Source organism: Lagenorhynchus albirostris, chromosome 10 (genome assembly GCF_949774975.1).
Source record: "Lagenorhynchus albirostris chromosome 10, mLagAlb1.1, whole genome shotgun sequence".
NCBI lineage: Eukaryota > Metazoa > Chordata > Mammalia > Artiodactyla > Delphinidae > Lagenorhynchus > Lagenorhynchus albirostris.
The window spans coordinates 48,073,749-48,086,074 of NC_083104.1; the positions used below are offsets into that span (position 1 = coordinate 48,073,749).

Genomic DNA, 12,326 nt, shown 5'->3' on the forward strand with positions numbered 1-12,326 from the left:
TGGATGGAGGGCTTCCACGGCTGAGGGGACAGCTCAGCATCAGCAGCACTCGAATGGAGGTTCAACCCCAGGCCCCACTGCCTGAAGGTCAATTACAAGGGCAAGATGCTTTCCACAATTGACATCACACACAGGTCTCACAGACGGAAGGAATTTATATAAAATAAAAAGTGGGAAAAGAAGAACATCTGGGACAACGAAATGTCATTTTCATCTGCTTCTAATTACATCTAGCAGCCAGTGGAGAAGGGGGCAGGGATAAAGGGTTGTGGGAGCTGGAGGAAATGTTCTCAGCAGAACCATGTCTTAAATCACTCTCAGAACAGAGCCTTCAGAAAGCATCCCTGCTCCAGGGAGACTGAAGACTTATGGAGATGACATCAATGAACAGAAAATAAATTGCATTTGGCAAGACGGACATTGTAAGTCTGTGCTGTGATAAACAAAGATGTCAAACTTGCCCCTGCCTGCTAGGTGCTGGGTTTCAGGAATTCCTTGGTCTGTTAGAATTTGCAGAGGAATGAGCTGGGCCAGTGCTAATTCCTTTATTGTTAAGAACGGGTCACATTTGTTGAGAACTTACCGTGTGCCAAACATGGTGCTAAGAGGTTTTATATCTATTACTCCTGAGAAACCTCATGACGGCTCTTTAAAGGGAGGAGGGGAACGCAGCTCCTTTACCGCAGGCTACGGAGGGCCCTGGATGAGTGCTAATTCTCTTGATGAGTAGCTGTGCATCTGGTTAGGAACCAGGCCACAACAGGAAAGAGCTCCAGAATCAACAGACCACTAAGTCAGAGCAAGATGTGCTTCTGAGGTCACTGGAGCCAAGGGTCGCTCCAAAGACGAAGGGCCAGCTGTCACCACCCATGGCTGCATTCCTACCATCTGCCAGAGTTGTGCTCCTGCTGTGCGAGGGCGGGGCAACAGGACAGCAGGGGCCCAAGGAGCGGAGGATGAAGGGAGACTCGGGCTTGCAAACAGGCAGTCCTGCACCAGACCCGGCCCTTCCACTGACAAGCTGTGGCATCTCAGGCTGGTAGGTCCCTTCACCTGGGGGTCTCAAGTTTCCTCATCAGAAAATGGGAGTAATAATATCTCATTCACAGGGGTGATGTGAGAGTGATAGGCGATAATCACATCAAATGCCCAGCACATCACAAAAACTGAGCATATACGAATGAAAACAATAAAATCGTTAAGCAATGGGACGCAGAAGGGCACATCGAGCCAAGCCCCCAGTGTCTGCGTGGAGACCACTGCCATCTGTACCCTATACTACTGGTCGTCCGCCTACATCCCTCGGGTCCCTCGATCAGTTCCCTATGTCCAACCCCAGCTTTACATGCGCTCACTTCTAAGTGGATGGCACGTCAGAGGCCACCTGCCCCAAGGGCATGTGGGGAGAGGAGGACCCTGGGGCTCATTACCTCCTGGGCAGCCCCTGGCCAGTGACTGACACGTACAGGAGTGAGAAAGCCCAGCTCCCTCGCTTCAAGGCAGGATGATCTCTGAGGTGGTATTTGTGCTCCAGGGCTCCGCTAAGGCTGGGGCCCCTGGAATCTCATCCTTGGTCCGCTTGTTCTCTTTCCCTATCCTGTCTCCTCACTTCTTTTCCCGTCTCTCTGGGAGCATTTCCTTACTAAAATCCTTGCACCCACATCCTCATCTGAGGGTCTGCTTCTTGAGAATCTATTTTAAGACACCATCTGACTCCATCTGGAGCCCAACCTTCCCCTGTCCACTTAGAAAATGCTTTCAATACTTGTTCAGGGGTCACTCTGTCCATGCAGCCAGCCTCTCCTAACCTCTTCAGCTCAGGCTTTCCCAGCACAAAACCACACTACTGTGTGTGTGTGTGTGTGTGTGTGTGTTTGAGCACGTGTGTCTGCACACGTGTGCAAGTGCAGTGTTCACCCCTTGAGGCTATAATTTTTTTCTTGTTCATGTTTACCGGGGGGTCCAGTTCATGTCTAGTGAAAGAATTTGAGGGGCTGGACAGCAGCCTTGTCCTAAAATACAACCTTCCATAGCAGTGGTTTCCTTGGCTCCACAGAGCCTAGGGGTTTGGTGAGGGGATGCAGAGGCCCCCAAGGGAAAATGGAAATACAAGTTGGGGGAGTTCCAGGCATCCCACCTCTGACTCAACCAAAGCACATTTCAATTTAGAAAGGGGTTGTGTTGTTTAAAAAAATGATAATGATTATCATGATGACAGCTGGAAATCATTGGTTTAGAGTAAACTGATCATGACTCTTGAGGTTTTGAGGGAGGGAAACGCTATTCTTTATTTGCTTCCTCCCATCCTTGGCCATCTCTTCATGCAATGGGAGCCACTACTAACTGACTGCTCATGCGTAGGCACCAGGCAAGGGGCTTTGCACCAAGATGTGATCTGATCCCTCCCAACCCTTGAGGACAGATACTCCCCACATGTGACTGGCACAAACTGCTAGACCTCTACTGATATAAAGTACCTGTCTACTTCTATCTCCTCGGCCACCATCATCTCTAGCCAAGTGACGGTCACAACCTTCTTGCAGCCCCCTACAATCCACTGTCCACACAGTAGCCTATGATTGTTAAAAAATATGTATTGAATCGTGCCATTCCCCACTCAAAACAGAAGCTTGCAACGGCTTCCTTTGTAACTGCTCCCTGGTGTTATATGGTATGACCCTGCCTATGTCTCTCATCATGGATGTCTTCACGTGTCTCCCATCATGGACGTCTTCACGTGTCTCCCATCATGGATGGCTTCACCACTCACCAGGTTGCTGCCACACTGGTGTTTCAGCCTTGAACACGCTAAGCTATTTGGCTCTTCATATGGCTCTCCCTCCTCACTGAGACACTCTTCCCTGCGCTTGGCAAGCTAATTCCTCCTCTCTCTCTAGATCTCAGTTTCCTTGGAGAAACATTCCTTTAGATTCCCCTCAATCTAGAGCAGGTTACTCCCATGGAACTCACCTTGATTTGAAATAAAACCCTTGTTTGCTTCCTTGTTTACTCTCTGTCACCCTCTCAGTCAGCTCTGGGAGGGCAGGGGCCATGGCTACTTTGCTCCCCATTGCACCCACAGTGTCTCTATGTTGCCTGGCCCGTAGCAAGCCCCCAATAAGTATTCATTGAATGAAACTGTGTATAGTGACAATCAGCAAACCACACTGGGATTTTTCTCAGTTCCTTATGGTTAGAGCTTAATTCTCACATTAGGGGTAGTGGGTGAGGGGAGAGGACCGCCTACCATCTTTTGATGATGACAGGGAATGGGGGGGGTGATGACTTTCCAATGACCCTCTTCTTCATCGTACCTCTCAGTGTAAGAAGGGGGAAAACTCTCTTGCCGGGTATAATGTAATTTTTCACATAAATGGTAAAGTACAAGTCACAGTCTATTCGGCGACAGAAAATTGTAAAGTTTGCTTCAAGATGCATTAAACAACAAAAGAACTATAGGTGGCACCTTTCGAAGTAATCTCATTTACTACCTTAGATGATGCCCTCTAGATTGGGGGGCAGTGACAGGGAGCAAAACGGAGGGGAAACCTCCAGGAAGTAGAAAGCAGGTTTCCCATGTTACAGATGAGGAAACGGAGGCTCACAGAGCTTACCTGATACCCAAGATCACACCACTGGGATGTGAAGGAGATGGGATATGAAGCCAGGCTTTTCTAATTCCAAAGGGGGAAATACAGTGCTCCCTGTTCACAAAGGACAAGGCCAGACTAGAAGTACTGACTTCCCAGAAGGGCCAAGACCGGGAACTGAACTTGAACGGCTTCAGAGAAAATGAAGCTGGAACGTGCTGTCCTGATCAATTCGTGCGTGAGGGGGAGGTTTATTCAGAAGTGAAAGCGTGGCTGCAGGCTGGAGGCTTTGTTCTGGAGTCTGACTGAGACTGAGCAGGGAAAGCCCCCACTGGGGTGAGGAGAGCCAGGTCCAGTCTGAAGGGGCTGGCTGGGCTCCAAGGGTACCTGGGCAGTTTTAACAGACAGACTTTAAAACAAATCAGTCCTTTCCAGAGTGGACACTTGCACTTGTCGGGGCCCTTTCATCCAAGGCCCAGTGCCCTCCCGTGTGACTGAGTGGCTGCAGGGCAGGGAAAGGAGCACCAGGCTGGGGAGTTAAGAGCTCCAGACACTATTCTCGGCTCAGTGATGTGAGATCCAGGGCAAGTCACCTATTCTCCCTGAGCATCAGAGGCCCTTTGTTCACTAGAGGAAGAGGCTTTGTGGTTCTAATCCAGGCAGGGCACAGCAGAATCTCAGGGGACTTGTTGAAGTTATGACCCCTGCATCTCCCCACCTGCAGGGTAAGGGATGGCAAAGGAGGACTGTGGGAGGGAGGTGACCGCCTCTTTGGACATATGATTCCCGGGGCAGAAGGTGAAGGCCCCAGACACTTGTCCTGTCAGCAAATGTCAGCAAGGAAGTAGCTCATTCCAGCATATTCATTCTTAAAACAAAACAAAGCCCAAAGCACAAACACTGCTAAACCACCTATGGACAAAGACTTTCATGTTCTCTCATTAATGGAGCTGACAAAGTGGTCTAAATGACTGAACAAAGACTGGCTCAGATGGGAGCTCTAAGATGCACCAGGGGTTGGCTGGCCCCATGCTGTCTTCGGTATTAGAAAAGCACATGGGAGGGGGGTATTTGTCACTTTTTAGCATCCTTCCAGTGCTGGGGAGTCTTCCTCTAGGTGAGTCTTGGGGTGAGGGTGAGGCTCTACTATAATAGCCAAAAATGCCAGCCACCTGCTCTTTCTGGGGTGCCTGGTACCCCATGGACAGGGGTCTAACCTCAGCCAGTGAGAGGTTCCTGCCTGACTCCAGAGCAAGAGGCTGAGAGAAGCCAGGGAAAGTGTCCAGAGTACCATGCCAGGCTCTTCCTGGGGCCTGACCCAGCCTGTGGTCCTGGCGCCACAGATTTGTCATATCCCCAGCCTTCCTGGCAATTCTGAGAGCTACCCAATATCCTTCTAATCCATTCTGATTCCGCTAAAATGAGACGAAGTCAGTGTCTCCTGCTGGTACCTAGAATCTCAGCCTGGTGCCCACTCCACATGGCAATGACTTACTTATCCATCTGTGGATTTCCATGTTCATAATGTATTCCACTATTTCAAACTATCAAGAAAATAGATTTGCTCTGTAACTCATACAAGCTTCTCACGCAGTCTGAGAAGGGAGTGTGGGGTGGTGGCTCTCAGGAGCAGAGCTGGTGTGCTGGAGATTCTTAGTTTGCCCCCGGGGAGTTTCTAGCCTCAGCTGTTGGCAGCACTGCCAGAAAAGCCGGAAGGGTTGGGTTGGACAGGATGGGAGTTCAGAGTGTTCTCAGCACAATCAGCGCTGAATGCGGTGACTCAGATCTCATCCACAGTTCTCAGGTTTGGGTCTGTACAAAGCCAGGTAAGCTGGTGTGGTTGGCCTTGGACACGTGCTAATACCCCACCTGGGAAGGGCACCTCAAATCTATTATTAGTAAACAAGGAAAATGCCTCAAATATCTAGTACATATTTCTAGGTATTCAACCGTACGCCCTGTAAAGCACTCCCTGTACCATGGCATAAAAATAAAAGACACAAAGAGTCCCAAGAAAATTATTTGATTTGCCTGTCAGTTGAATTATCACCATGTGCATTTTATGTGGTTAAAAACTAGATTGTTTTCCTCTTCTCACCCACACCCTGCTCGTTACCAGCAGCAAGTACACTTCCTGTTCATTCCAAGGCCATACAAATGTGACGTCTGATCTAAAATCCTGCGATATTTTGCCTGATTTAAATTTGGTGGCTAGCCTCTATGGAAATTTCCCTTCCGATGAACAACTAACAGAGCACCAGGCATTCAGAAGAAACATGTAGGGTGGAACGTGTTTGTTCTAAAAAGGCAAACCTTCCTACTCAGAAAATATATATTTTTTTCTGCCAGGAAAGTTGAGAACAGATTGTAGTACTTCATCTTGGCTCACGGATTGAAAGGCAAAGTTATGGAAAGGAGGGAGGTGGGGGCATTGTGGGATTCCGACGGGTACCCATTTTTCTTAGAGTACCGGAAAAAAACTAGTTGAAAATGAGAGCTTCTTCCAAAGAGCTCTTGATAATGATAATATTACCATAGTGCTCAAAATGGAACAGTAACTAATGGAAGTGGTATTTGGGGGGCGTACAGATGACTCAGAATCCAACGATGGGGTGTTAGGCAATGTTTTCCTGGATCCCACAGCTCCGTGTTCTAATCAAAGGCAATGCACCCATGATATTTTTTTCATTTACCCAAGGGATTCCACCTGTAGGAAACCTGTTAGTTACTTCCGTTAACTCTTAATTGGGAACACAGTGGTCTACCAGAACATTCCAAACCTCTCATGTTGGGCATGTATCTCATCCTATGAAACTTTTTAACCAGAGCTGTGACAATGAGCAGTGAATCTCCATTCTTCTTCAATCCCCAGGTAAGTCTGAATTAGCAGTTAAATGGCCAAAAGGCAAGGAGGAAAAGGCAAAGGCCATCTCCAAATATTTGATCTTCCATAAACACTGACCCTAGGAGTGAAGGACTCCAGCGCCATTCCATTTCATCCCATTCAGTTTCTGCTATTAAAATGACTACGTGGACAATTTCCTGATGTTGAGTAGAGGAGTTAAGGTCTGCATCTGACAGTCCTTCCCTGCATCAGGCATGCAATACCCACGGCCTGGGGCAGCTTTAACATCCTCACAGATTCTTATTCATTCTGTACCAGATGTTGGCTGTTGCTTTTGTTTCTTGCTCAGGACTGAGAGTTCATGGAGGTCCTGGGCATTTCTTTAAATTTTTTTTTTTTTTTTTTTTTTTTTGCGGTACGCAGGCCTCTCACTGTTGTGGCCTCTCCCATTGCGAAGCACAGGCTCCGGATGCGCCTGCTCTGCGGCCATAGCTCACGGGCCTAGCCGCTCCGCGGCATGTGGGATCTTCCTGGACCGGGGCACGAACCCGTGTCCCCTGCATCGACAGGCAGACTCTCAACCACTGTGCCACCAGGGAAGCCCCATTTCTTTATTTTTTAAAAGTTTTAATTTTATTTATTTTTGGCTGCGTTGCATCTCCGTTGCTGTGCACGGGCTTTCTCTAGTTGCAGAGAGCAGGGGCTACTCTTCGTTGCGTTGCACGGGCTTCTCCTTGCGGTGGCTGCTCCTGCTACGGAGCACGGGCTCTAGGCACATCGGCTTCAGTAGTTGTGGCTCGCAGGCTCTAGAGCGCAGGCTCAGTAGTTGTGGTGCACGGGCTTAGTTGCTCCACGGCATGTGGGATCTTCCTGGGCCAGGGATAGAACCAGTGTCCCCACTGGCAGGCAGATTCTTATTCACTGCACCATCGGGGAAGTCCCAGGGCACTTATTTTCTACATGAACCCTTCCTAACCAGGGTCTTATAAGAGTGGGCTTTGCTCTGATCCTCATCCTCACATTTAGCTATGTGGTGTCTCCATTGTTATTGGAAAATAAGTTAACCATTTTTTCTTTGTAAGTAATTAATCTTTGTGAATTTTTCACTTTTGTAAATTTGTCACAGCAATATTCACTCTTCCAAGAGAGGGTAAAGTCTCCCTTGAGAGAAGTAAGTTCCAGGAAAGGAGATGCAAAAAGCTAGCATCATTGCATAACTCATTGGCCAAACCAGTTCAGAGGCTGCTGTCTCCCCATGTGCCTAGGACCTCAGTGTGGGTGTCAGAGAATAAGCCTCCCCCCTGCCTCCTGCCCCTGAAAAATAATAAAAGGCAGCCAATTTCCAAGAGTACCCCTTTCCCTCCAGCTTCTCCCACACCCCACATCCGAGCTCCTGGTTGCCACATATTCCATCTTGAGGCTGCTTACCGACTGCACTTTATAGAACAGGGGTTCCCAACCCCCGGGCCACAGACCAGTACCGGCCTGTTAGGAACTGGGCCGCACAGCAGGAGGTGAGTGGCAGGCGAGAGACAGCAAAGCTTCATCTGTGGTTCCCCACTGCTGGCATTATCACCTGAACCATCCCCCCACACCCCGTGGAAAAACTGTCTTCCACAAAACCAGTCCCTGGTGCCAGAAAGGTTGCGGACCGTTGTGATAGAGGATACGGGGTTAGGTAGGGAATGAAAGAGGAGTTTCTAGGACTTGGCAACTAGGATGTGACCCCTTCAGGTTGCTCAAACAACTTGGTTTAGAAACACCCAGCGTTTATCCATGGACCAATGTGACTGGGAAGGCAGATGAGGTTTCAGGGAAAGGTCTGAGAAAAATAAAAATAGTCTTGGCTCCAGAATGGAAATGCAAGCCCTGTCAAGGGTACTTCCAGAAGATTTTTCCTTTGGCTGGTCATAGCCGGGAGCTTTCACATAACAACAGCATCCCAGAGAACATGGCTATCACAACAAGAGCAGACCGCAGAAGTTCTCCATGGGGGCCTGGAAGCCAAGGCAGGCAAGGTCTTGGGTCTACCACAAAGCTGACATCTTGGCTTAGAGACCGCCTTTACCCTCAAATGCCAGCACCAAGTCTCCCAAGTCACCCAGATTCCCTCACCCTTGGAGGAGGGCTGTGTGTGTGGGGGGTGACCAACTCACCGTCATCTCCTCTGAGTTCCCACTGGCTACCTCCACCACCCTCAGGGCAGGGTCCACCTTCACCTTGGCGCGGGTCATGAACTGGATGACAGATGAACTGTCCTGAGGAAGAAACAACACAACTCACTGTAAGACTTTTGAATCACAATGGCTGGGCCCCAAGGTCCCAGACAGAACTGAAATTCAAAGATTCCATGTGAACCAGACAAAAATTTCTATCACTGAATGAGACAAGAGATTTCCAGTCTCTCTCTTGAGGATTCTTTCATATCATAGTGGACGCTGAAAAGCTCTGGAGTTTTGCTGAGTCATCAACACATGCAGTCTTGTGTGCTGTGGTTTCCAAGTGGCAGGAGCCAGATATTTGGATCTTGGTATTGACATATTCCCAAAGAGCAGAGAATAAATAAAGCTGTTAATTGTGTACAACAAATCGAGGCCTGGCGTTCCATAGAAGGTATCTGATTTACATTTCTCAAGCATCTTCCTGCCTTGACCACAACCCTCAAACTCTCCACATGAGTTCCTTTTAACTCTTTCTTTGCTCTTAAATGAAGCTGGTTCGGGGGGTCAAAGCCATTTAAGCTTGGAAGAGGGTACCTGATGGAGAGATGAGAGGCGGGAAGCATCTAGCTTATACAGTAAGTCCCCCCACGTGTGAACGAGTTCCGTACCGAGAGTGCGTTCGTAAGTCTAACAAAGTTAGCCTAGGTACCCAACTAACACAATCGGCTATATAAATAGTACAGTACTGTAATAGGTTTATAATACTTTTCACAAAAATATTACATGAAAAACAAACACAAAAAATAAACATTTTAATCTTACAGTCCAGTATCTTGAAAAGTACAGTAGTACAGTACAACAGCTGGCATACAGGGGCTGGCGTCGAGTGAACAGGCAAGAAGAGTTACTGACTGGAGGAGGGAGAGGAGGTGGGAGATGGTAGAGCTGAAGGATCGTCAGTAATAGGAGACGGAGGGCAAGCTGCAATTTCACTCACGCCTGATGCTGATGGAACGCACGTTCACGTCTTTGAAAGTTCACAACTTGAGGAAGGTTTGTATGTAGGGAACTTACTGTAATTAGGTGATGGCCCGATGAGAAAGGGGATGGGGGGAGGGAGGGTGGCCCAGGAAAGACTCAGGAAGAGCCCACCAGCCATTGCAGGCAGAAGCCTTGGTGTGGGCTCAAAGCCACCAATCCAGATAATGAGAGAATGGCTCCAAGGCAGTGATGAAAGAGTTTGGAAGAAGACAGGGGCTGGCAAACTTGTCACTCAAAAAAAACTGCTTCAGTGAGCTCATATTAAGCAGTAAATAATTTTGTATGCAGCAATCTTTTACCAGTTTAACAGTTCTGTAGATTTGTGGTTTCATGGGTCAGGATATACTGTCTTTTCAATCTTAGATCATCATCATCATCATCATCTCGGACATTGCTAATGACAATAATAATGATGATGATGATGACGATGATAACTGTCAAAGTTAAAGGCCGAGCAGATGAGGAGCCTGGCACAGAACAGGTGCCTTGTGGTTGTAAAAAACAAATACTTTGGAAGAAACTGGAATCCTCTGATGATTAAAAAAAATCAGATCCTACATTTCAAATGAAAACTTGTTAAAGTCAAAACAATAAAACCTCAAATTCCCCTGTCTGTGGCCAGACCTTCAGGTCAAAGGAAAACTAACAGAAGTGGTGGCCCAGGGAACCACAAGGCTGGTTCTGCTCCACATCCTTAGGGAGGCGTGGCTGGCCTCGGGGCCCCGACAGAGGCTTTCCTCTGCACCTGGGATTTCTGCTGGTTTCTGCTGAAAGGGAACCAGTAGGGAGATCGGTTCTCCAACATCCGCATACGACACCCCATGGCTTCCTGCTGTCTTGGGATGCAGACTAGGCTGGATGGCCCACGGGGACAGCAGTCACTGGGACATGTTCCTTGGCAAAGGGTCACCATTGATCACTGAGAGAGAAAGAGAAAGCTGCACAAGACCAGGCCAGAGCTGGGGACAAGGAAGGCTTGAGGCTTTGTGGTTAAATTTGTACTAATGACTAATTTATAAGTGCAAGCAGCAGCCAACTGGGTTGAGGCTGAAAGAGAAATCAGAGTGGCTTCCTGCCATCAGTGCCGTATCAGGGTTCTGTCAACAGTGCCAAGTGTGGCATAGGGAATAAAACTGTCACCAGGGCCGTTTATCAAGAAGGTGAACAGGATGGGTAAGCATACAGAATCATAATCCCTCAACCTGTCCTGGGGACCCAGGACAGTAAGGCACTTCCTGTGATATGACATTCTGGAATCATAGGGTGACCAGGGGTGCTCTAGTTCATGCCTGGTCCTCTCCCAACACTATCCTTTTTAAAGGGAGAGGTACAACAGGGAAGCAGTGCTGTGTGCACCCAACTTGCCCCAAACCAGTTTCCCTCCAAAGAATCCAGGGAAAGCAGAACTGTTCACAGCTCTCCACCAGCCGGAGTCGGAGAGTGGGTAAAACATCCTGTATCCCCCTGTGCCTGTGACTTATCAGGCCAACATGTTACTGCCATGCCTAATTTAAAAAATAACACTGGAATGACTTTTCTAAGGATATTCATTTATACACTGACAGTTTTATACAGACTAACACATTTAGTTTTTCCAAAGGAAAATAAAGAGAATCTCTGTGGCTAACATGCCTATTTTGTTTTAGCTTCACATGTGATTATTTTAGAAGCATCTTGTTGGATGTGGCCTTTCATACTCAGCAGCGTTTATGTTAAAATAAATCATAGTGAATGTGTATGATTTTCTTAAGGGCCACCAATTCATGGACTGAGGTGTTTTTTATGAGCCACTTTTATAAACTTATAATAGCAAAGTGATCTGAGATTCGCTGCTCAGTGCTCTGTAATGGTCTATGTGGGAGGGGAATCTAAAAAGGAGTGGATATATGTGTATGTATAGCTGGTTCACTTTGCTGTGCACGTGAAGCTAGCACAACATTGTAAATCAACTATACTCCAATAAAAGTAAAAAAAAAAAAACCCTAAAAAAACAAAAGTTATCTGAGATTCAAAAGTTGGAATTCTGAAAAACAAGGTGCCATCTAAACAAGGGGTTGGCAAACTATGACTCATGGGTCAAATCTGGCCCTTTGCTGGGTTTTGTAAATAAAGTTTTATTGGAACACAGCCACACCCATTCATTTGAGTATGGTCTATGGCTGCTTTCACAATACAATGGCAGAGTTGAGCAGTGGCAAGACACTGTATAGCCCATAAAGCCTAAAATATTTACCACTGGCCCTTTAAGGAAAACCCCTGATCTAAAACGTGGTCCCCAGAACAGCAGTATTGGCATCACCTGGAAGCTCCTCAGAAACGCAGACCTTCAGACTCCCCTCTGAGGAATCTGTGGTTTAACAAGGTTTCCAGGTGATTCTGAAGCAAGCTAAAGTCTGAGAAACTCAACTGTGCAAACAAAACACGTAGGGAGCTTGTTAAAACAGAGATGCTGATTCCCAAAGGCTGGGTAGAGTCCAAGATTCTGCAGTTCTAAGGAGCTCCCAGGTGATGCTGATACTGCTGGTCCTCCAACCAGACTTTGAATAACAAGGGTCTGGTATGTTTCCCTGGCATCATCTGCAGCAGAATTACCAGTGGTGCTATCCAGGGCAGTTTTTTAAAGGGGGCAGGCAGAGTTTGTTCTGAGGAAACCAATTCTAATGCTTTTAAATGAACCCCAATAGTACA

At 47.5% G+C, this 12,326-nt stretch overlaps 1 protein-coding gene across 1 annotated transcript in view; it reads right to left on the reverse strand.

The window, feature by feature from the left end:
* ITGA9 (integrin subunit alpha 9) overlaps positions 1–12,326 on the reverse strand; it is a 350,494-nt gene that overhangs the window by 23,842 nt on the left and 314,326 nt on the right. Inside the window, exon 25 of the mRNA XM_060163908.1 lies at positions 8,592–8,693. Coding sequence (XP_060019891.1) covers positions 8,592–8,693 — 102 coding nt within the window. The remainder of the gene's footprint in view (positions 1–8,591; positions 8,694–12,326) is intronic.